Raw genomic sequence first — 25,958 nt, forward strand, 5'->3', positions numbered from 1 at the left:
ATCACAATATATAAACTAACCATCACAAGAGCCAGGATACTAATACTCGGCAGTAATTACTGTATTATATCTTAACATAATATACACAAATAATGAAATCCTCTGAAACAAAATACAGCATCTATTACGAATAGGAATACAAAATAATTATTTTAATTGGGACACGCATGTCCACAACCATATACAGTATTATAACCATTAACTACCAAATTGTCACAATTCTTGTGTCGGTTGAAAGCACCGGCGTGACGACCTTGGGGCCCGGACCACCAGTGGGGACCATCTACCCATCCTTAACCACTTATGTATCATGACCATGCTAAGTGAAAATGTACAGTTCGATAAAATGTAAATGTGATGACCTTGAGGGCCTCCTGATCAATGCTAATGAGTAACTAAATGTGGAAAAGAAAGTATAAACTGTATATAACAGTACGGCGAAGTATTGAGAAACAGAACGAAAACTATAAGATGATAATATGGGCCGCAAGCAAAAAGAGTTGTACTGTCCCGCTTCTCGTTGACTGCGTCTAAAGTTCCCGATATTGAGCCGTAGACAATATATTATCCTTAATATACAGGATACTCGCTCATCTTTGAACGAAGGAACAACACACCAATGACGCCGTACCAAAACCAAACGCACAGATGCTGTACATATCTGTATACCATGTAGCTGGTGTAATCGCGAAGATAAAGGCAGTGTTTATCCTGGTGAGTGGGTGAGTGTGTCGCTAGGAGAGTACTTGTCACTCTGACCAGCACTCTGGGAGTGAACGCAGGGCCGGCACGCTGCTCCTACTTAAAGGTAAGTTGTTGGGGGTTAAGGACTATCACAACCGCAGGAGGGTTGTTAAGGCCACTACAATAGCTTACTGGTTGTGGCAAGTATTGTCCCGACTGTGGCACCACAGTCCCCGTGGTGAAGTGGTAAGACACTCACCTGGCGTTTCGCGAGCGCTTTGTCCTGGGTTCGTATCCTGCCCGGGGAGGATTTACTGGGCGTCAATCCCTAACTGTAGCCTCTGTTTACCCAACAGTAAAATGGGTACCTGGTTGTTAAACGATTTGGCGGGTCGTATTCCGGGGAACATAGGATTAAGGACTTGCCTGAAACGCTATGCGTGCTAGTGGCCGTACAAGAATGTAAGAACTTGTATATATAAATAATAACAAATAATAGTATATTTCTGAACAGTGTGAGAGTCAGAGAGAAAGCTGTGCGAGTGAGAGTCAGTGAATCTGTCATGTCATCTAGGAGAGAAGTCCTTATCAGAGGCCCAAGATCATCTGCTAAATATAAGACCGTGAGATATGATAAGGCGGTGCTTGTCAGTGATCGACGCCGGTGGAGGTGATGGGAGGGGGAGTGTGGGGGTGATGGGCGCACAGTAAAGTATATTCCATTCTGCCTTTAAAGGCACTTAAACGTAATATTTATGAAATATTTGACACAGACAAAAATGCCCTAATGAACTAAATAAGGAAAAGATAGATATTTGGTTTCACATCTTGAAGTTTTAAGAATACAAAAATATAAATTATTCTGCAATTATATCGTGTTCTAATTAGGCTTCACTTCGATTAACTTCGTTTATTTTGCTGATTAATTTAAGTAATATTACAAATTAGATAACAATTCTTAGTACACATTCACATGGACGTAAGGGAACTATCTGGAGAAAACGCCAAGGAATGACGCCTAAATATTACTGGGAGGGGGTAGGAATATGGATTTGGGATGGGACGGGGGAAAGGAATGGTGTCCAACTACTTGGACAGTCGGGGATTGAACGTTGACCTGCATAAAACAAAACAGTTGTTCTATTATCCAACCTAACTTGGTACATCATAGAACGACAAGGTTATCTTAGAAAGAATCAAAAGCAGAAGTTTGATTGGCAAAAACTTATACAAATCGCTACCATTCTGGCTTGATTGAAACAAGCTTTTAATAGTGCAAATTAAATTTTCATTTTTAGCAATAAACCGTATAACATTTAGTTTATTGATGTTTATTGGCACTGTGCAGTGTTAGTGTCAGGAATCTTTTTTACCAGCTGGGAGGACTTCCACTATCTCTGAGACACAAAGGTGATGTTTACAAGTGGATGAGAAGCACTTACACGGAGTATATAAACTTGGACTTGAAACAATCAAATCATGTCAGTTCTCGTAACAATTGTCATAATTTAGAAACATTTGGTTTTACGAGAAATTTGTCAAATATGATTTGAATTTGAATATTACTTATTTCATTTTATTATCATTTGTTTAATTGCATTAATAAATATTTGTTTAATTGCATTAATAATTATTTGTTCATTTCTTAGTAATAAATTAATTCCGAATATTTACATACCAGAGCGATGATGAGACTGGCGGCGGTGGCGGCGGTGATGGCGGTGGTGGCGGCCTCAGTGGCGGCGGAGGAGGCCCCGGAGGTGGTGGCGTCGGAGGTGGTGGTGGAGACGCAGGAGGGCCTCGTGTCAGGCCTGCTGGAGGAGTCGACGAAGGGCAAGCTCTTCCACTCTTACTTGGGCATCCCCTTCGCCAAGCCCCCAATTGGAAGCCTCCGGTTCAAGGTAAACCCAGACATGTTATTTAATGATAAGTGTAAACTTATCATTAAATAACAAATACACGTTAGCGTAGAAATGTATGAAATATGTTAGTCGTTACTATTCATATTAGTAGTAATAAATACAAGTTACCATGTGTGTATACAATATGCTTGCCCCCTTGTGTAGGACCCGGTGCCCGGGGAGAGGTGGGAGGGCGTGCTGGAGGGCACCACTATGCCCCCCGTATGCCCACAGCTCAACATGTTGGCCATCGTGACTCCAGGGATGCCAGATGCTGGCGGCATGGCAGGAGATGAAGACTGCCTCTACCTCAATGTCTTCACGCCCAAGGTAACCATCAATACTTTTATGTAGGTTCAAAAATACTGGATGATAATTCTAGCCCACATCACAGTAGTTCGATATAGTAGTTGTAGGCATCCATCAGTCTCAGGAGACTATGAAGTTGCGCTCTGGTTGTCGGCCTGGAGTGGCCTCTCCAGGGTACAAAGCCAGGGTACGTTGATATGGAGGAGCTGTTACCATGCAGCAGGTCATCTCCCTCCCTCTCCACGGCGCCGAAATTCTCCAGTGGAAAGGCAAAGGCCAATACGATTGGTTCCAGCGCCGTCGCAGGAGCTGTGAGCTCCATGGCTGACCTGGAAGTTGGTGAAAAAAGGCGCAGGGACATCAAACCTGGAGACCGCCGTGGTCGGGGCCGGAGAAGAACTACCCAATCAAGGGTATGAACGACCCCAGCCTCCTGAAGCAGAGCCTGGGGGGCTGCACGAGCCCCAGGAGGTGGACGTCCCGGTCCCGCACCTACGGGTTCCAGACAGAGATTGTGGGAACCGACCTGTGAGATTTATATTTATTTAATTTATATGAATTTATATTTACGTTAATTTATATACTTCGATAGCAATTTGTATAATGATAAGTGGACTGTATTTCTGCAATAATCTCTTAATCTCACAAATCGATCCTCTACACATTAGGGGGGGTTTAATAGTTTAATATATATGCAGCCAATCAAACTACAGTAATAGCTACATACATTGATGAGGTTCCTTATCTTATAGTACAGCAGGCTAGTCCACCAGGTATAACTAGGGTGTAGACACCAAATTATCCTCTTTGAGGCAGCTTCCATATCACCCAGTAACTGGTGCACAAATCTTGCATCCTCGTCTTGACCTGTCAAAAGTGCGCTAGCTGTGAAGCCAGAATCCTATATATGACAAGTATATCAGAGAAAACAGTACATGGAACATGAAGACCTGGCTTAATTACCTTTAGTATGAGGCGATTTCGCGTTCTAACCGGGTCACCCTATATAATGACATTAATGGCCACTAATGATAGATAATGGGTTTCGGAAAGAACACTTAACTTGATTTGTTGACAGCGTGTTGACAGATGGTACACCTTTGGTATCCATAACACTACGTCCAAGTAAATTTAACAGGAGCCGAATTTGCTCCCGTGTGAGCCTCTGGTCTCGTATAACAACAATGGCTGCCCTCCTTCCCCACTGACGCCTGGCCTACATTGTCCAGATTTCAGAAAGTGATAGAAGGGTCACATTTACTCTACTTTAATATTGATAATTAAGTTAATTTATATAAGATGTTTTTATGATGGTAAAGTCGAAAGACTAATGTATTTAAGAATAATTCCCAGCAGAATAGCTGGTGAATTATAATAGTATGTGGTGATGATATCCCGTTTTCTATAGACGGTAATTCCACTACAAGTTACGTTTTCTATGGGTAACTTGTTGGTAATACAGCTATTATCTGTATGATATATTAAATGGTGTCGGATTTTCCGACATAATTCCCCAGGGGGCTGCTCACGGGTCGAAGTCCTATTTAGAACAGACGAACACCGATACTCCTCCTTCGAATTATTAGATTAATTTGATGTTAGTAGTTAGTAAGCACACATTTGTGCGTCTGTTCGTACAGGACGGATGTCCCGTACTAGAGTTGCAGGGGTTAGAAGTCTAATGCGATTTCATTTCCCTGTCAACTCTTGAAAGGCTAATATTCAAGCCTTATTACATATTATTTAACCCAGAAGACTGAATGTGATCAAGTACTACAGTCAAGTATGATTCAGGGACTGCAGTGAGATCAGTGACATTAGATATAACTTGAAGTTTGTTCAGGTAACTGGTCACTGATATTTAAACACTGAGGCCCATGGAATACATCTTGATTAAATAATAAATGTATCAAATCAGTCATCAGATTTATTGGGGTTTAATTTAGTTAATTGATTCAGAAGATTGAATAGCTCATCATTAAAGTAAAGTATGGTTCTGAGACTGCAGTGGGTTCAGTGACATTGGTCGCAGTGACTTGTAGCTGTTTTAGGCTACTGTTCACTGATTTGCCACTGAGGCCTCATGAACTCATCTCCAGCTTCAAATGATGATACTAACATCAACTTCTGTTGGTATAGTCAGCTGTAATCTCCTTAGTATAATGCTACTGGAGAAATATAATCAGCTGACAAATTTAGATTTCTACTGGTATTGTTTATCTGCAGGCATAGGTCTCCCCAGGCTTGATACTGGGCCTGAGAGTGATTTACCTCCTGCAGAGTTTAACATGGTTATACCCTGATATTTAGTAGGGCTACCAATGAATTGATGGTAGTAGTCTGTCCCCACAAGGACAGCCATTTGGCATTTGATTTGCTCAAATTTACCTGCAGCTGCTTGATAATAGCTTTCCAGGTCAGCATAATCAACTTGAGATTGTTGTGACAAATCTTCACATTTCTTGATCTGTCTTGTTAAGTGGCCTTTAAGACCTGCAAGGGTTCTTTTCATTCTCCCTGCATTATCCATACTGGCTAGTTGGTGAAGCCTTGTGGGACTTGTACTTGGGCTGCTCATAATACTGAACAAACACTAATGGTAGCCTAGGGTAAATTCTGAACTCACTAGGCAATAATCCTACCTCTACTAGAGGTTAGCACTTAAAATTAATACACATTATATATACAATCATACACACTAATGATTTGAGTGATAAACCAGTGTCACTGGAAGTACCTTTAGGTTAGCTCTTCTATATCACCCTAGGATGGTAGAGACACTAATTAATCACTCAAAGGTGTAATGATCATAAGTAAATTATTATATATACACAACTCAACTCGAGTTGATAAAAATTACACCCAAAATAGGGTCTGCACCATTCATTAATGGTGTTAGGTTATTCAATATAGTACAACTGACTATGGTAATAATGGGACTAGGATGAACAATAATAGTTCAACTAGTCATATCCTACCCTGTTGTGGGTTGGCAATTAGTAAATATTATACTGTGATCACTAGTGCAATTTATATTAAATAATTCTCTATTTTGGAGAAATAATATACACAATTATTGATAATAGCCTCTTAATTAGCCTCTATGAAACTTCTAATATTATCAAGAAGTATTAAATATTATTAGTGACCTCGCGAAATAAAGTCCACAAAATTCGTAGATAATCTCTCGCGAAATGTAACACCACGAAATCCGTGAACAATCTCGCGAAGACACAGTCACTAATTTGGCTGGATTCTATATTAGCGCTGTCATTTCACGAAATAACACGCCACCAAATATCTGTGGGTGTGCATGAAACCGCTGACGAAGCTGAACTGGGCTGAGGGAGGCTCCTGAGCTCCCTCGAGGCTTCGCCGCTGTCTTTGACTGGCTTTGTTTAAATCACACTGCACTAGTATATTTAATGAATCCACTGGTTAACTGGTTCATCCGGTACTAAGATGACCAAATGTGGGTTCAAAGGATCAAATAATCCGTCATCCGGTTCGAAGGACCAAATAATGTGGGAACCGACCTGTGAGATTTATATTTATTTAATTTATATGAATTTATATTTACGTTAATTTATATACTTCGATAGCAATTTGTATAATGATAAGTGGACTGTATTTCTGCAATAATCTCTTAATCTCACAAATCGATCCTCTACACATTAGGGGGGGTTTAATAGTTTAATATATATGCAGCCAATCAAACTACAGTAATAGCTACATACATTGATGAGGTTCCTTATCTTATAGTACAGCAGGCTAGTCCACCAGGTATAACTAGGGTGTAGACACCAAATTATCCTCTTTGAGGCAGCTTCCATATCACCCAGTAACTGGTGCACAAATCTTGCATCCTCGTCTTGACCTGTCAAAAGTGCGCTAGCTGTGAAGCCAGAATCCTATATATGACAAGTATATCAGAGAAAAACAGTACATGGAACATGAAGACCTGGCTTAATTACCTTTAGTATGAGGCGATTTCGCGTTCTAACCGGGTCACCCTATATAATGACATTAATGGCCACTAATGATAGATAATGGGTTTCGGAAAGAACACTTAACTTGATTTGTTGACAGCGTGTTGACAGATGGTACACCTTTGGTATCCATAACACTACGTCCAAGTAAATTTAACAGGAGCCGAATTTGCTCCCGTGTGAGCCTCTGGTCTCGTATAACAACAATGGCTGCCCTCCTTCCCCACTGACGCCTGGCCTACATTGTCCAGATTTCAGAAAGTGATAGAAGGGTCACATTTACTCTACTTTAATATTGATAATTAAGTTAATTTATATAAGATGTTTTTATGATGGTAAAGTCGAAAGACTAATGTATTTAAGAATAATTCCCAGCAGAATAGCTGGTGAATTATAATAGTATGTGGTGATGATATCCCGTTTTCTATAGACGGTAATTCCACTACAAGTTACGTTTTCTATGGGTAACTTGTTGGTAATACAGCTATTATCTGTATGATATATTAAATGGTGTCGGATTTTCCGACAGAGATCGTCACAGCCCTCTTTCACCCGAGGCCGGCTTCCTTCAAGATCAAGCAGAAGGAAGAGTGATAATTATTAATTACAACAATTATTATGATAATAATTCTTATATTAATAATTAATAATTATCACTCTTCCTCTTGGTATATCAGTGATAAAACCATGCAACAATATGGTGGGGAAGAATCTTGTGTCTCTGTGTAGGCTAGAGACGATAATTCGATCCCATTGTATTGCTCCAAAATATTTTCAATTTAAGATGATATTACTAGGTCCACAAGGCTGTTCATCCACATGGAATTCGATCAGTTAGTAGGTCTAGTGAACAAATGTAACTATATTGTAACTTCTAGAATTGTACAACGAGCTGTAATATTACCACCCAGAAGCCTCCCAACGGGTACTCCATCAGCTGGAAACCACCCAAGGTGTGTGTAACCATCTGGAGAGGACCAGGGGGGGGGGTGTACAACCATTTGGAGGGGACCAGAGAGGGTGTTCAACCAGCTCTCTGGTCCCCTCCAAATCATCAAATCTGGGGGGACCAAATCTGGTCCCTCCGTTGCTATGGTAATCATCACCTTAGCAACGAAATAGGTAAACTAATTATAAGAAAGCGCTAAGTCAGCACGACTGATCACTTGATGGTGTTGCAACACACACCATGAATAACCTACCATTTGGGCTTGGCATTACGATCATGATGATGATGTTACAGCCTGGGGAGCCCGAGGCCGGCCTGCCTGTGATGGTGTGGATCCACGGCGGAGGCTTCTTTGCTGGAAGCGCTCAGGACCAGCTGCCCCACGTCCTGCTCAACCACCAGGTGGTGCTGGTGATCATCCAGTACAGGCTCGGCATGCTAGGTGAGGACTCGAACCTGCTCTTCCCCTCACTGTATAATATTCAGCTGCTTGTTCCTCCCACTATGTAATACTCAATCACTTACTCCACATTATGAAGGACTCAGCGATGCACTTTACATGTCTGTATGGCACTCAGTAATATGCTTCTCAAAGTATAATGCTCTATCATGTTAGGTTATTTTCTAACGTTCAGCGCCACACTTGAGTCCACAGCGAAATTCCTGTATCATGTTCCGTCCCAGGGTTCCTGTCGACGGAGGACTCTGTGATCCCCGGCAACTTCGGGTTGAAGGACCAGACGCTGGCGCTCCAGTGGGTCCAGAGGAACATCCACAACTTCGGCGGAGACAAGACCAAGGTCACCATCTTCGGTGAGAGCGCTGGCGGTGCCTCAGTCCATTACCAGCTCCTCACACCCAAGTCCGAAGGTGAGGAAGGAGAGAGAGAGAGAGAGAGAGAGAGAGAGAGAGAGAGAGAGACTGATATATGGAGACAGACAGACAGACAGAGAAAGAGACAGGGAATGGGAGAGAATCTGTATTCTCTCACCCAATGGGGGGGGGGGGGGATACCAGTGATTGATAAATTAGGAAAATTGAAAGGCCTACACGCCCTTTCTGCACACTCTTGTGCAAACACCAACAATTAATGATGTGATTTATAAATAATAATATTGATCACTTTCCAGGGAAAAGTTAGGTGTTCAAGAATTCAATCAGTTGTAACACTGCGCGAGGACTAAATTTCATAATAAAAATCAGTGTCATATCACCCAATCAACAGTGTATTCCCTCATGCTACAGCTGGAAAACGTAATGACCTGAAAACCCTCCCACAGGACTCTTCGCTCGGGCCATCATGCAGTCCGGGGCGGCGGTGTGTCCCTGGGCGCTCAGTCGGTCTCACGCCGACGTCACCCGCAAGGTCGCCCAGGCCACCGGCTGCTCCATCCACCAGGACAGCCAGGACCTCCTCAAGTGTCTGCAAGGTGTTGACGCCTTCGCGTTAACTGCTCTCTATAAGGACACGGTGGTAAGGTTCCTATTATCTTGGTTCATTGTTGCAGAACATCAGCGATTATGAAGTTGACCAGACCACACACTAGAAGGTGAAGGGACGACGACGTTTCGGTCCGTCCTGGACTATTCTCAAGTCGATTGTGAGCTACACCACGAGCGTAGCTCTTATCATGTAACTACATTTAAGTAATTACACACACACAAAGATACATTAGAAATATTTTTTCAGTGCCCTAATAGTTAACAAATGGAATGCATTAGACAGTGATGTGGTGGAGGTAGTCTCCATACACAGTTTCAAATGTATATTTGATAGAGCCCAATGGGCTCCAGAATCTGTACTCCATTTGATTGACAGCTGAGAGGTGGGACCAAAGAGCCAAAGCTCAACCCAAGTAAGCACAACTAGGTGAGTACACACACACATTTAAGGTTAGTTTAGGTATTCATGTAATCATTAAGTTTTCACTCCATTTATTTTCTGTTTAAAATTTATTGATGTAATGTGTTTGTACGACAGGACTGGTACATGCTGCCCTTCAGACTGGGGCCTCGCGTGGACGGGGACTACCTGCCGGCGGAGCCCGCGGTCCTCCTGAAGGAGGGACGCTTCCACAAGGTTCCCCTCGTGAGTGGCGTCACTGCCCACGAAGGAGTCTTGTTTACTCTACGTTAGTTACTCCTCGTTACCTTTGTGTACTCCCATATTTGTGGCTTGAGCTCTAGTTTTTGAACCCTGTCTTTCTTACTTTCGGTCGTCTAATATATACTGACTGAACTTGTTTTCTCTATAATACATTCTATGTATTTCTCTTTCACTCTCACTCACAAAATTTCAGGACATTTTTTGTACTTTAAATACTTTATTAAATAGTTTTTTGACATAGTCTTCTATTATTTAGTGTGTAAAATATTGTCTTGATGTTCATTATATATTTTCTTCTTTCACTAGCGCTGTATTCTAAGTTTTTTTACGCTATTTTATACTTTTTAATTTCAGTAATTTGAATTTCTTTTGCTTTGGTTTCCTTTTATACTTCATAAATCCTGTTAAATAGTCAGTAAAAATCATCAACTTGACATTCAGAAAGAGACAATCGGTGTATTAATTGTGTATCATTTGCTCTGCTTATATATATAATTGTAATTCATTAGACACCAGTCCCTCAGTGTTCTGAATTATGCATTACTTATAATTAAGTCCAGAGAATAAGTTATAATTACTGGGCCGATACAAATAATCCAACCTTCTGATGTGGATAGAATGGGAACTGATGACGTTTCGGTCCGTCCGGGAGCCTTATTTTACTGTTTCGGTCCGTCCTGGACCCTAATATGACAACGTTTCAGTCCGTCCTGGACCCTTACGTGACAACTTGGCAGTCATCCCAAACCCTTATCAAATCATAACGGACCAAAACGTCGTCAATTTAATTTCTTTTCATATGTGTTTTGTGTTATTTCCAATATGATTGGTTCCTGTGAGTGGGTATCCTCCCCCTACAGCCATGTATGCCATAGAGCCCCTCCGCCTGGCGCTAGAGAACGACTTCGATGTGGCGGGCCCGGCCAGCGTCCAGTCCATCGACGACACAGACGATCCCGTGGGCTTGGCCCTCAGATTGTATCGTTACTACATCGGGGAGGTGAAGGTGGACTCTGGTCGCAAAGGAGATCTCATTGAGGTGAGCCCGTCGCCATAGTTACATTGAGTAGCGTGTGTTTATATGTACGGTTTGCCGCTATAAGCAGACTGCAGCTGCCTTCTTGATTACTGTTAATACCACCTTGTTATTTGCAGATGATGTCAAACAGACACTTCAAGATGTGTCACGACTGGGCGACGCAGCATCACGCCAAGCACCAGGGACCGGACTCCCGCACCTACAGATACGAGATCACCCACCGTGCTGAACTCTCCCTCTCCACCTTATTCGGCGCCAGTCCTGACAGTCGCTGTGAGTTGAGGCACGCCAACCCCTCTTCATGAATAGTACCTTGCATTTTGACGTATAAATTCCCCCTTAGACCAAAAACTGCTGTACTAACAATAATGACGAGTCGCAAAATTGGCGTGATGTCCCTTTTACCCTTCGTGAGTCTTTTATTAGGTTAAGTTCGGGCAATTTAGTTCATCAGTTTAGTGACTTTGGGAACGCTCGGGAGGACGGGCTGAGCTTTTCAGCAGGAGGTCGTTGCTGTTCCTTAGGGGGACAAAAAGCCAACTGCTAGGATTAGTGAGGAGTTCCTAGTGAAACGACTTGACCTTCTCTATGATTCTATCCACAACAATCGCCTAACTTCCCGATACCTATTTACTACAAGGTGCACAGATGAATCAGTTAATTATTATTATTATTATTATTATTGTCTACCTCAAACGTGGCCACACATTTACAATGCTAACCAGGATATATTTATTATCTTATGTCCTCCATGGACTGGGTTAGAGATCTGTTAAGCATATAGTTCAGTGATTTATTGAACAATCGACCACAAAAGGTGATTGTAGTGCTTTTAAAATACTAATCTAACCTACATACAGAACATAGGAAGTTAAGAATAAAGGTAACTGCAACTGCAGAAGGACTATTTGCCCATACTAGGCAGAAATACATAAATACACAGATTTACATGTCTTACATAAACAATGTTCGAAGTGTCTTTTTATACATATATACATACATACATACACATACATTTATGTCTTTCCTACTTTGACAGGGTAAAATAGCTGTTACAGAAACTAGTGTGCTATTAAGCACTTGACCACTGAACGTGATTACAGCAGTTTACCCCATGAGTATAATTGTCTAGGTATATCCCTGTGGGGGATATACTCCATAACAACATTTTTAATGCTGTTATATCAAGGGTATTCGCCCAGTTTTGCCCGGGGGGTTAACTTACCTCAGCTGACGCTCGAGATATTTCCAAACATGTCAATTGCCAGTAACAAAGTGCTACGAACCTACTGACGGGGGTGTCCTCCTTTAGGGGTGTCTCACGGCGACGATATATTCTACCTGTTCCGGCCGGGCCCCATGTTTGAGATGATCAGCCCGGCTTTCAGAGGGAAAACAGACCTACATCGTAAAGATGACCTTCAGCTTCGGAAAATCATCGTCTCCCTCTGGCTCAACTTCGCTGCCACAGGGTAAGGAGCAGAAGGAGCAGGGGGTAGTGGACCATCTTTTGACCAACTTCTCTGACTCAGGTTAATGAGGAAGGAATGCTGATTCAATACAATACCTGTGCCTTATCTCGAATTTATTTTCACATATTAGCAGAGTTATGCAACATTGCTCAACCTTAGGTTAAAGCAGTAATATTAATGATAAACTTTCTGGTTTAATAACGATGCGTAAACAATTTCTTTATATAGATGTTATCAGTTACTAGTTAAGTCATCTTGATTCAGCTATTTACATTGACTTAATGACCTTAAAATAGCATTGCCACTCACAAAATACATTTAGACATCATTCTCCGCTACCATCTCCCAGTTCCTTCATCTAAAACATTAGAACATTAGTTCCTTCGTTACTAAAACATTCAGTAAAACATTACTGAAATAGAGGTTACTGAATGACCAGAAAGTCGTATCAGCCTTTGGTTGGTTCTCTCCTGCAGGAACCCGACTCCTGACGCCTCTCTTGGGTTCACCTGGGAGCCCTCCACCGAGGACAACCTCCAGTACCTCAACCTCACGCCCTCGCCCTCAATGGAGGCCGACCAACGTCATCACGTGCGTTCTCTTGCCATTTAAAGTCTAAACTAATCCTCTACATATTGATGTTTCTTTACTCTTGTTCATGTATCATATATGCCGATAATTGTCATATATAACGTATATGAATACTTATATGCGTCATATATCAGTAATCACTACGTGTCAGACTTGCAGAGAGGTCCTTATATAGTTTCCCTCCATGTAGTCTGTCCAGCGGTTCCCTTGGGGAGGGAAGTGGGGGAGGGGACACTCTGTATGGTTGGACAAAAGGGGTAAAACGGGAGGATTAATGGAGGTTCCGTATCAAGGGTTCGAGACCTCTGTCGGTCCCTAGTGTTACGCCGGACTTCGCGAAGTTGACCTGTGTGTACTGTCCCTCGGGCGCTTGTTCTGCCCTTTGGCTTCTCCCTGAAGTGCTCCGTGGGGATAGGAAGAAGGGGACCGGAGCGTGAAGACCATCTTCGACTTTCTGGGGCATGTCTCTTCGTCCAACCCCTTAGACTGGTGTGGTGGATGACCAGGCTCACGCGTCTTCTTCAGGAAGATCAGCTTCTCCCGAGCCCCAGGACAAGCCTGCTGGCGGGAGCCCCGTGTCTGGTGTCACTGTACACGTACCGACTTGTGTTTCAAATTGTGACAGCGAACACCCTGTTTATTCCGAGTTTTATCACTATTATCAACTACATCAATCCCTCTTTACACTTAGATTTAATGGCAGCATCTCATGTCCTAAAAAGAAACGAAAATAAAAATTATTTGGCTCCATCCTCAATTTCTGCACGTAGAACGCATAGGCTACAACAGCCTCGCTCACTCTGTGTGTGCTGCCCTAAAGTTAAATGAACAATCTTAATTCAGTTAAGGCAAGATGAAGTTGAAGAATACAATTTGATGATAGTTTTACTATATTTCTTTTTATAGAGCATCGGAATTATTTGTCTTTTTTGAACATTTATAAATGGATTTTGATGTGGTGATTAGTTCTCGATTGTACGAGAATTTTGGAGCCTGTGAGCATACGTCAGACGCAGATATGAGGCAATCCTGTTGAAGGAAATCCTTCAACAGGATCATCCAACCTAATGACACGCATTCAGACTATCATAGAACTAAATTTAACTCGAATTGGACCTCCATATATTCTGCAATGTCTTCAATATGTTTGTAGGTAAGATTAGCAAAGGTTAAATAGAAAATGATTTGGATGACACATGCTATCGAATTCTTCCTCATATGAAAGACTCTTCTGTTTCCCTAACTGCTGTAATTTGGCGCCACAGATGCGTATGTTCCATGCATCGTTGCCGACTAAGGTGAACCTGGTGCTCCACCCCCACCTGGTGAAGCAGGACACACCTGAAGCAGGCGACGCCGTCGAGGACGCCGCCCGGGAAGGTGGTTCATCACGCATCTCCCAAGACGAGTTGTAGCTGCCATTGTTCCTGGAGGTGGTACCTCGCCGCTCCTCTAACAACAAGTCACAAGTCCGGAGAAGAGAGACTGTGGTCGTCAATAACAATACTCGCTCTACAGTCAGTTGAAGAGTGTGAGAGACACCCCTCACGTGGCGAGTTCTGGCCAACAGGTCCCGCAATGCCGTGTGCATACTAAACATGCTTGTGGAGCTGAGATATAAAAAGTGTGCTGTTTTATTTTTTTGTATATCTTTCCCATCCTTTTGTTGGCGTTTGAAGGCTGTCTAGAGTTTGCCTTCCTGGTTTAATTTACTCTTAAGCCATCTATGCTCGCACAAGACAACTGTAATGTTGTGCAGGCTGGGACCTCTCCCACCATGGGTACGATGGGGGCCGTCGCTGCCACACTGGACTTAAACCCTGCTATAGGCCACCACAAGAGGCAGGATACTAATACTCGTCACAGTAATTATATATCTTAACATATATATTCACAAATAATGGAAGCCTTTGAAACAATACAAAGGCACTATTATGAATAGGTATATAAAATAATTTTTCTAATTAGGACATGCATGTGCACAACCATATACAGTATTATAACCATTAACTATCAAATTGTCCCAATTCTTGTGTCTGTTGAAAGTGCGGGCTTAACTTAATGACTCTGTTAGGTTAGGTTACGATAGGTGTGGTGAAGGTAAATTAGGATAGGTGAGGTTATGCTAGGTTTGGTTGAGATAGGTGATGTTAGGTTAGGATAGGTGAGGTGAGGATAGGTTACAACATAATATATTATTCCTTACACACTCAAGACTGGTAATGATTACTTTTTACATTATAGGCATGCCTTAATATTTATGGGTAAAACTGAATGTTTAGGGCAACCCGTCCTAAGACCCAAGTCCATTCAATCGAGCGGTTAACCCCCAAAGACATTCATAAATTTTAACATGCTGGTCATTCAAAACAGGAATTTTCTCAAATATGAATTAATGTCATTATATATATAAGCATATTGTGAATATTTAGGCACTAGTTAGGTGTTTAGGTTCTCCTGACGATTATTTGTATTTGTGGTACGTGGGTGAAGCATTTACAGCGTTGTGATTCGAACAAAAGTCGTCAGCGAAGCACTTGTTCCGGAAGTGTTCGGACGACTTCAGATGTGAGTCGTGTTTAAACCGTTTTTCTTTCATAAACCAGCCCGTCCTCATGAACAAAGGCCAAAGTCCATTCCACGAACCCGCCAAACCCCCTGTTTATGAACGGTTTACATACGACTTTACAAAACGATTTACATATGACTCAACACTAGTGACGTTCGAACACTTTTCATTAAGTGCTTCGTTGGCGACATCTGTTCGAATCGCAGCTCTATAACTGCTTCACCCACGAAATACAAATACAAATATTCGCCAACAACACCTAAGTACCTAACGTAACCTACACCTAATTATACACAGAACTTTTGCATATAATAATATAAATATATAAAAGAGAACAACCTTGTTTTTAACGTTCGAAACGTTAAAATTAATCAATGCTTCTTGCGAGAGTCGGATGGAGCTTCACCCAGCCTGGCCTGAGAACAGGTCTAGTGTCTGAGGCGCCAGACGCATGATGAGTCGTGCATGTGAGCTGGTCTACAGTGATGAGCTACAGTGATGGTACTACAGCTCGTCTCTTCCGTTGTCACCGTCGCTAGAAGCTTCAACAACACCTGCAGGTAACTGGTCGTGGTTCCCCACCAGCTGGGGGTGGAGGGCCTGGTTCATTGTGGTTGGTAGCGACGCATGGAACCGCCTCACCTGGTGGTTATTGAACCATAGTAATGGCTGCCGGGAGTTGTGATGATACATTACCACATATTATGTTTGTAGAATGTTACATATTGTGTCATATATCATTATTAATCAAATAAAACTTACTTCGTGGCGGAGGTCGGCCTCCATAGTGGGATTTGGGGTGAGGGCGAGGTACTGGAGGTTATCCTCGGTGGAGGGCCGCCAGGTGAACCCAAGAGAGTCGTCAGGAGTCGGGTTCCTGAAATTAGGTTACCCCTGAGTGGTGAGTGTGCGCAAGCCTCACCCTTCCATGTGGTGCTGCACATTACTCGCTCTCGTTACCATAGCTCTCTCTGGAGTTTGTTATTGCTCGTTTTTCCTTAGCGACAGGAGGATTATGTTTGGGAGGAGGTTTGTTTTTCCTTAGTGACAAGAGGATCGTGCCTGAGAAAAGACTTGAGATACAATAACAAAAAAACCTGTGTTATTTTGTCTCCTTTTTTATGGTTTGGCGCAGTGGGTGACGTGCACATCACTCAGTCAGTGAGGTTAAACACAATTGTAACTGGCTAGTAACTGGTTGTGTGTGTCTGCTGAAACAACCTGAACCTTGGCTAGGGGAATCTCGATAAACTTTTAGCACACTTCCTGTTCCTAACATGTGAAACCAAAATGCTGGATTATAGATGCGGGAAGGTAAAAAAAAAAAATCCCTAAAACGTAGTCTCTAACAAATAACTGCACATATACAAGGGAAATGCTGATTGTTACAACGCTCATTACTTATCCTCTTGCAGGCATATTTTCTCCATAGTATATCAGATTACATTTGTGGCAGAAAAATTGCAAGTGAAGATTAGAACTAAGTTTCATCAGATTGATCCTGAGACAGAATACAGTCTACTGAAGCAGATGACTGTATTGTTTAAAGCTTTCCTAGCGGGAACTGTAGATTATTTCACCGTAAAACCACTGACCAGAGAGCCTGTATATGTACAAAAATATAACATTTTTGTTTAATTTTGACCTTGCAAAGTTAAGCTTCTGAAGATTGCAATAGAGGCACCATTGACTTATGTCTTGATTAGAGAATTTTTATGAGAGTCTGTGTTTCATGCCTCTTGTGGTCTAATCTGATATAAAGTGATTACCCAATCCTCTCCCCATTACCATGTGATAGAAAAGTTAGTACAGAGTAACTACCCATTACTCTCCCCATTACCCTGTGGCAGCGAAGTTGGTCCAGAGGGAGGTGATGGTGTCTCTCAGGTGGAGGTCGACGTGGTCCTGGAGGTCGTGAGGGAGCTTGAGTATGGAGTCAGCACGGAACAAGTAGAGAAGGTCATCGCAATGGGACACCCCTGAGGAAGACACCACCACACGACTTAAAAGAAGGCTTGTGAGTACATATGGATCTTAAATAGTTGTGTTACTATTCACAATAAAGATATTTGGCCGCTATTCTCTCCTCCGTGCATAAGTTTTGCATAATTTTAAAATTTGGTCTGTTCTATGCGAGGCTTGAACACTGAAACTAGGCCTTTTTTGACCGTGCAATTTAGGAGTTAATGACTGGTTCAGCTTTGGTGTCCAAAAGGTTTGGAAAGGATGGGAGAGGTAGAGAGATTTGAACAGAGTTAATTTCAAGTTTTGTACTATTGAGTTCATTGCAAGTGTTTTATTATTTTGATAACTGATGTTATATTGTGTTAATAACTAGTGTTGAATTGTCTTGTGGGGTAACCGGAGTTATGTCACTGAGGTGGTAGCTGGTGGCGTAATGTTTTATCAAGCTTAAATAGTTACGTTTGTCTTCAGTGAATTATATTTGTTAAAGACTTATTTTCGTAATTTTGCAACAGGAGTACACACACTGAGAGGTATACCTCTGGTCCTCGGTGTGTATACACTAAGAGATTACTTTCGTGTTCTTTTTTACTGGACAAAAGTATATATGCTGGTCGGTCAGTTAAGTACTTGTGGTTGGCCTTAATAACCCTCCATAAGGTGATATAGGCCTTAAGCCTAACACCAAGCCAAGTATTGCTTGTCGCAAAGCCAGATGCCAAAAATGATATGACTACTTTCTGGGAGCTTACAGTAAGAGTTTACATCTTTCTTTAAGCTTTATCGCAGAACTGTGGCTTACTAGCTATAGTGAGTCAGCGAGCTATTGTGGTGTTGTCAATATAAAGCTTACCATTGTCTACATACAAGGGACCCGGGTTCAATCCCCGAGCAAGACAGAAACGGTTGGGCACACTTCCATTTGCCTGATATCCCTGTTCATCTAGCAGTGAAATAGAGGCATGGGAGTTAGGCACCTGTTGTGGGTTGCATTCTGAAGGTCAATAGATGGATTGGGAAGACCTCGGTGAGTATAAGTACAGGCTCCCTGTCACCCGACAACGGGTATTAAGATCAACAGAGTTCAACAGGTTATTTACTCTACTCTGAAGGGAAGGGAACTATCAGGGGGAAAGCGCCAAGACATTACGACTATATAGCACTGGGAAGAGGTCAGAATAAAGATTTGGGATGGGACGGGGGGAAGGAATGGTGCGCAACCACTTGGACGGTCGGGGATTGAACGCCGACCTGCATGAAAAAATTATTTGTGTGTTCGGAGCTGGAAGCGTCAAGACGCTCTTCGAGAGGGACTCACAGTGGCTGCCGACGTCTGTCGGGAAGACGTCGGAGAAGGACAGGTGGCCCCGGTGCGTCAGGACGTATCTGTAGGTGCTGGTGAACTTGGCCTGGTGCTTCACCACCTGCTCCACGTCCACGCTCACTAGGCGGTCACTGAACATCTGGGGTGAAGAGCGGGTCACCACCCGTTGTTGTTGATTTAAAGTCGGCTACTTGGTATAAAAGTTCTAAGTAGCACGGGCTATGGTGAGCCCGGGGTGGACGACCACTACATTTTATATATAATGTGCTTACAGCGAGAAATCTTGGAGTTAACATGAAACAATATTATCGCCCAGTTCGGTGACAATGCAGCTTTTTATAAACTTCGTTTAAACAAATGCCAAAATAAAACTGCTAAAATAGTTCAATAAAGTATATTAACTGCAACTAGTCATTAAATAAAGGCTAAATAAATAAATCTAAGCTATATAATTAGAAAACTGTGCCACTTAACAATACAGGGGAAACTAAAACAACTTTCCAAGCGTGATGTGTACCTTGGTAAGCTGGTCGCTACGAGCCACGGGCTCTAGCTCCTGGTCGCCAAGGTAGTAAGTGAAGATGCTGCGTGCCAGGGCTACGGGGTCGGCACTCTCGCCCTCACACTGCAGAGTCACTGGCGCAATCTCACTGAAGTTGGACTTCAAGGCAGATACAAGCTCCTTGTTGGTCAACATGGCTGAATTATAAGGCAAATTTATTAAATGCTTCCAAAAATACAACTGAATCAGTCCATATAAATTAAGCCTATCCAAAAATTAAAAAATAGCCTAATTTACATAACACAATATTTGTGATATGATTAACATGCAAATCAATATTCGCTATTATTCGGATATTTGCATATTTGTATTTTCATATGCTGGTCATGAGGTCGCAGAGTCAGGTAAGCCCACCATGGGTAAACATGGCTCCTTCTTCACGCACAGACCCAGCCATGAGCTCCACCTTTCTGAAGCGTCCCTCCCGTACCAGCAGGCCGGGTTCCTCCTGCAGGAAGTCCCCGTCCACGCGAGGCGTGACTGTCATGGGCAGAATGGACCATTTCTGTAACACAGAAACAAGGCAAGCATCCATGAATCATCCACGAGAGGACTAATGAGTACGTATATAACAAGGTCACAAAACTTGGTGTGAGAAAATATATTAATGGATCATCAAGCGAGAGGATCCATCAGTACCTGAAGTATCTCTAGACAAGTAGAGGAGAAAATTATAATTTGTAGCAAACTAGTTGAGAGAAATTCATTAGACAGTTCTAAGGGTACTCAAACTATATTGTGACTCACGGAAGGATAGTCATAGTGAAGTATAAATAACATTAGGATAGTCACAGCAAAATGACAATTCCACAAGGCTCGCCAGCTGGAATGATTCGTGTCTTGGAACATAAATACCACAGCCATTTTGGAAGATAAATGCTAGAGGAACCTTAGAATATCTAGCTCTATGAGAGAGAATGTATGGTTGTATATCTGTCCAAAGATGAGGGCCATCAAGTTTGGGACTAGCCTCACCTAGATTTGTAGGGTAATGGTCTGGAGTACAGAACTAACATAGGCTGATTGGGGTAGGCCTAGATTAAATACCTTCAGAAATATTAGCCATTATAAACACCCCTAGGCCATTTTCATGGAGTCACGTGTAAAATATGGCATTTGACTAACATGGAGTTTAACACTTACAGTCCAATTACTAACGGAATTTGGTGTCAAAATGTTTGCAAATGAATTATTTAAAGAATGGCTGCAACAACAAAACAGGGTTGGGAATTAAGTAGTTACTGCTAAAAGGGTTTGCAGTCTTCAAAAATATAGCAACATTTCTAGTTCCAACGCAAAGATGCCAACGATGACGTCGTTGAGATTATATATATATATATATATATATATATATATATATATATATATATATATATATATATATATATATATATATATGTCGTACCTAGTAGCCAGAACGCACTTCTCAGCCTACTATGCATGGCCCGATTTGCCTAATAAGCCAAGTTTTCATGAATTAATATATTTTCTCTAATTTTTTTCTTATGAAATGATAAAGCTACCCATTTCATTACGTATGAGGTCAATTTTTTTTATTGGAGTTAAAATTAACGTAGATATATGACCGAACCTAACCAACCCTACCTAACCTAACCTGACCTATCTTTATAGGTTAGGTTAGGTAGCCGAAAAAGTTTGGTTAGGTTAGGTTAGGTAGGTTAGGTAGTCGAAAAACAATTAATTCATGAAAACTTGGCTTATTAGGCAAATCGGGCCTTGCATAGTAGGCTGAGAAGTGAGTTCTGGCTACTAGGTACGACATATATATATATATATATATATATATATATATATATATATATATATATATATATATATATATATATATATATATATAATATAAACAACTTACAAAGAAATCGTGAGCGAGGGCTGCGAGGCTGCGACCGTCAGAGTCCTGAAGACACTGTAGGATCGCTTGGCTTGCACGCTGGGTTGGGCAGCCGAGGGCGGCGGCCACGTACTGCGCCTGCGTCCTGTGAGTCCTCGCCAGTGCCCAGGGCGAGAGGCTGGTCCCGGATTGCATGATGGCCCGGGCAAACAGTCCTGGACCAAAGTTTATATATTTTCTTATGGCGAAGAGTTTTCTGTTATTGTAATAAAAGTATTCATGAAAGTATTCATCATTATGTATGATTATGCACCAGAATCATTCATATTCTCTGGCTCACCATCGGATTTAGGTGATAACATATGGTAGTGGACGGAGGCACCGCCGGCGCTCTGGCCGAAGATGGTGACCTTGGTCTTGTCTCCGCCGAAGTGGTGGATGTTCCTCTGGACCCACTGGAGCGCCAGCGTCTGGTCCTTCAACCCGAAGTTGCCGGGGATCACCGAGTCCTCCGTCGACAAGAACCCTGGGATGAGAAAGTAGATTAACACACGTTCCAAAACCACTTGGGACTGGTCGCCAGCGTGGTGACCTTGAGTGTTGCAGGGTCTGCGTTCGATTTCCAATGGTCCAAGTAGCTGGGCACCATACTGTAGGTACCTGAAGGTGCCTACAGTACCTGTACCCTACACCGTCCTCCGTCACCATGGTCGTCAGACGCCCTGGGGACAGGACGCCTGTACCTAAACCAACTGCTGACCTTGCCCATGAAACGACTTGGTTCCTATTTACTGCTAAGTGAACAGAAGCATCGGGTGAAAGAAATCGTGCCCAACCGGCTCTTCAGACCCCCGTGAGCTTCGGTCGTGAGCCGAAGACTTGCTTGAGTGCGCTACAGAGTACAACATGTCTGAGTGCCTACCTAGAGTGCCAAGGCGGTACTGGAGGACCACCAGCACGATGTCGTGGTTGAGGAGGGCGTGAGGCAGGTACTCGTTGGTGCCCCCAGAGAAGAACCCGCCCCCATGAATGTACACCATGACGGGGAGTCCTGCAGGCTGGTCCCGGAGTCCTGCGGGCTGGTCCCGGAGTCCTGCGGGCTCCTGCTGTTGGGTTACAGTCGGTTATTGCATTACAGTGTTGGTTATTTTCTGCAGACGTGTACATTATATATATATATATATATATATATATATATATATATATATATATATATATATATATATATATATATATATATATATATATATATATATTACCCCGGAACCCCCGCTTCCCCTTCCCTCAGTAAATATATTATTAAGAAATTGCACGGGTAAACAGCAGGGGTAACTTCACCCTCTATGGTCACTACATTTCATCCCAGACTTCCTTTCAGACTTCGGCCTAGCCTGACCAGCCTATGTCTGTCCCGTATCGTACACACCATTTGGGTAACACTAACCCTAAGCGTCTGGTCTCCAGCTTTGGACAAACAGAAAAAGAGATAAACATTATTGTTTATAGTATAGACTGAGGTGGGTGGCTACCCGGCGGTGCCCGGGATGGTCTGTTTCTCCCACGTCTCCCCTTACCCCCTTCCCCCTCTCTGACCTCTTGGTGCTCTGCTTCCCCCTTAACTTCTCCTTCCCACCCCTCTTTGCTACATAGCCTTCCTGGATTAGTGCCTTCTTTTCATAATTATTTACTTTCCACCCCTCGTCTTACATATTCACTATTTACTGTCTTAATCACCATAACCATATTCATTATTCACTGCCTTCATCACTGGAGCCACGTTCACTACTCACTCTCATCATCACTGCAATCATCTTCTCTACTTACAGTCATCATCACTGTAATCACATTTATTATTCACTATATTCATCACTGAACCCGAATAACTTCAGTGTACTGTTTTCCATTATACCCCGAAAACGCGCGGTAAAATCTACGGAAAATGGCCTTTGCGATTTCATTCATACTTTCATAAAAATTTTACTTAGGCATAACATATATAATATGTTACATATATATCTTACGCCTCGCCTCTCGTGTCTAGCTGCAGCTCTGTACTGAGACCACCACGTACCCTAGGGGTGAAAACATTGAGGTAGAGGCAGTCCTCGCTGCCGGAGAGGCCCTCGGGCGGCAGTCGCACTCCAGCGACTGTGTCGCCAAACGGAACTTGAAGGCACATCTCGGGGAGACGAGAGCCATCACGCACACCCTCCCATGGCTCAACAGGAGCCGGATCCTGTGGGAAGATATACAGATTTGAGGGGGAAACATTTTTAAAAGTTTGACGTCTGCGCTAGTCTCTGGTACGTCTGGGGCCTGAAACTGTGACTGCAGCCTTCAGGAAACATGCACAATATTCTCGGTATGAAGATACTTTTGTAATTCAGTATAAACATGGATATATGTATATTCAATAACGTCTGAATTATTTACCTTGAGTCTGAGAGGCCCCAAGGGCGGCTTGGCGTATGGGAGGCCGTAGTAGGAGTAGAATACACGGCCCTTAGTGGAGGCTTCTATCACTCCTGCCACCCTGCCCTCATGCGTGGTCACCAGCGGCGCCTCCCCTGCCACCACCTCCGCCCACATTGACAACACCACTGACACCACCACTCGTAGCCTCATTGCTTAGCAGAGTGGTGAACTGTTCCTCAAACGTAAACCCTTGAATGGTTACCCAGCAGTTTACGATCAACTATCAATTTTAATCTTATCACTGGGAGGCCTGCCTTTGTACGCTAGGGGAAGACCTACCTTCGTAGGTAAGGGGGACGACGTATCCACAAGCTACCTCTAATGTATATATTTATATATATCGTATTAGGTACAGAACAAGTACTTTCTCTTCACACACTTGGAGGGACGAGGAGCTGTCACCTCGTCTTGGTTGTCTTTCGTGGAGGAGCGCGCGTTCATGTTCCTTCTTCCTTCACTTAGAGGTTAAAGGTGCAGTTGTAGGGGGGCGGTGGTGCATCTGTTGATAGGGTGGTAGGGGGGCGGTGGTGCATCTGTTGCTAGGGTGGTAGGGGGGCGGTGGTGCATCTGTTGCTAGGGTGGTAGGGGCACTCTCATGGTGAGTAAAGTTACCGAATCAGCTGGTATTTTAGGCCAAGACTTTAACACACACACAAAAAAAAGACGAGAAAGGCAGAGAGTGGCGGCACAGTGCGCGCTCAAATGCACTTAATGGGTGACTGAGGCATCTGGCCGTCTGCCTTCACCACCACCACGGCCAGTTGCCACCACCACCACCGTCACAATAAGAGCACTGTCACTACCGCATTTTACAGCGCTTCTCTCTCACTATCTGCTTCACTGGGCTGCAGTTCCCTTCTCTTGTTTTAGTTATTTTTTGTATCTTTTGACCTTATAGTGCGACCTTGATGCGTCGTGGAAGGAGTGGGGCCTAAAACCTGAGAATCCTGTGTACCAATTTACCGTCTAGGGGTCGGAGGTTCGAGGCTCCTAGGGGCCCAAGTAATTGAAATATTATTTGCCCACGTTTATTGAGCTTGACAATCGTGGCTTCTTAATTACAATTATTACTTAACCTATACCGTTGATACGTTAAGTAATAATTGTAAATAAGAAGCAATAAGATGCTTATCTTAACATACTAAGAAGGTTAGGTGAGGTCGATGTTTTCTATGAAGCTTTTCAAGGTAAACTAAAATATTCACAATCAATTAGTATGTCACATATGCACTTATTAAATAAGCCAATATTGACTGAAGCAAGTGCGAGAACGGGTTGGTATATATGTTTGTATGTATATACATGAATGAATTTATGTACAATAAGACTTAGTTTCTCAATATATGCACACAATTTTAAACAACTGAGATTTGGTTTTCACTGTCATATATTAGGAAGATTAACACACATATTAAACTTCAGATGTATTATAATAATTCACATATTCTTAAGGTGATCTATTAAGGCAGAAGTACAGATATACCCATAGTCTTGTCGGAACACTGACGCTGGGGGCTTGTGTAAATATTTCACACTAGTGATTTAACTATTTAATAGCTCTGAAGTGGGCACTGAAAAATGAATTTGTAGTTTGATCTTTATTTATGATATTGACTTTTCATTGGCTGCCATTGATAGTTTTGGTTAACAATTGGTATGTTGCAATTTTGTTATTGCTTCTAATACTGTCGAACAGTTTGACAATCAAAACACGTACAATAAATATAATTAAACAAACAACAAATTTAATTAATTATGAATAAGCATATATTTTAAGTTTCTTTTCTGCCACCGACGAAGTCATACATTTATACAATGTTAAATACCATACATAAATTTTCATGTGCTCTACATAGAAAAAGAGTAGAGAGTTACTACAGCAACCCATCCTCCGAATTTACAGTACGTTTTAATACTAAGTGTAATAAGTACATAATTGCACTTATGGGGCTGTTACATTTACCTCCCCATTTATTCTCCTCGATTTCTATTAATAAAACACTCAGAATTTTAAGATGAAATTATAGAATTCAGGATGCTTTTCACAGGTTTTAAATATCAAAAATTGATTTTTCAGTTTTATTAAACAATAGAGATTTTATACAAAATTTGAAAATATTCTGAGTTACTTTACAATTTATTGAAATATTTTTATTTTGTTTTATAAAAC

The 25,958-nt window shown here is 42.3% G+C and overlaps 3 protein-coding genes across 4 annotated transcripts in view; 2 read left to right on the forward strand and 1 right to left on the reverse strand.

Annotated features, from left to right (window-relative positions):
• Positions 1-685: 685 nt before the first annotated feature.
• LOC123767602 (carboxylic ester hydrolase) lies at positions 686-14,678 on the forward strand. The gene is made up of 12 exons (XM_045757393.2): positions 686-808; positions 2,366-2,585; positions 2,751-2,915; positions 8,127-8,274; positions 8,517-8,702; positions 9,113-9,306; positions 9,814-9,964; positions 10,800-10,978; positions 11,095-11,251; positions 12,291-12,450; positions 12,927-13,041; positions 14,307-14,678. The coding sequence occupies exons 2-12, from the start codon at positions 2,370-2,372 to the stop codon at positions 14,454-14,456; spliced, it is 1,821 nt and encodes a 606-aa protein (XP_045613349.1). The 5' UTR covers positions 686-808; positions 2,366-2,369; the 3' UTR covers positions 14,457-14,678.
• Positions 14,679-14,906: 228 nt separating this feature from the next.
• Positions 14,907-24,659, reverse strand: LOC123767619 (juvenile hormone esterase). 2 transcript variants are annotated; one of them, XM_045757441.2, is made up of 11 exons: positions 23,747-24,659; positions 23,385-23,549; positions 22,236-22,416; positions 21,654-21,839; positions 21,335-21,528; positions 19,816-19,966; positions 19,417-19,598; positions 18,894-19,038; positions 17,451-17,589; positions 16,373-16,487; positions 14,907-16,252 (listed from the first exon to the last, which is right to left on the reverse strand). In XM_045757441.2, exons 1-11 carry the CDS (start codon positions 23,936-23,938, stop codon positions 16,115-16,117), a joined length of 1,788 nt encoding a protein of 595 aa, XP_045613397.1. In that variant the 5' UTR covers positions 23,939-24,659; the 3' UTR covers positions 14,907-16,114. The 2 variants fall into 2 exon arrangements, with proteins under 2 accessions (XP_045613397.1, XP_045613389.1); XM_045757433.2 differs by having other exon boundaries at positions 22,236-22,419; positions 23,747-24,653.
• The window catches only part of LOC123767720 (proton-coupled folate transporter), a 117,350-nt gene continuing 108,882 nt past the window's right edge, over positions 17,491-25,958 (forward strand). The window contains exon 1 of the mRNA XM_069317156.1: positions 17,491-17,627. The gene's annotated coding sequence lies outside the window, so the exon portion shown is untranslated. The remainder of the gene's footprint in view (positions 17,628-25,958) is intronic.

This window comes from Procambarus clarkii, chromosome 86, assembly GCF_040958095.1.
Source record: "Procambarus clarkii isolate CNS0578487 chromosome 86, FALCON_Pclarkii_2.0, whole genome shotgun sequence".
NCBI classification, from domain to species: Eukaryota; Metazoa; Arthropoda; class Malacostraca; order Decapoda; family Cambaridae; genus Procambarus; species Procambarus clarkii.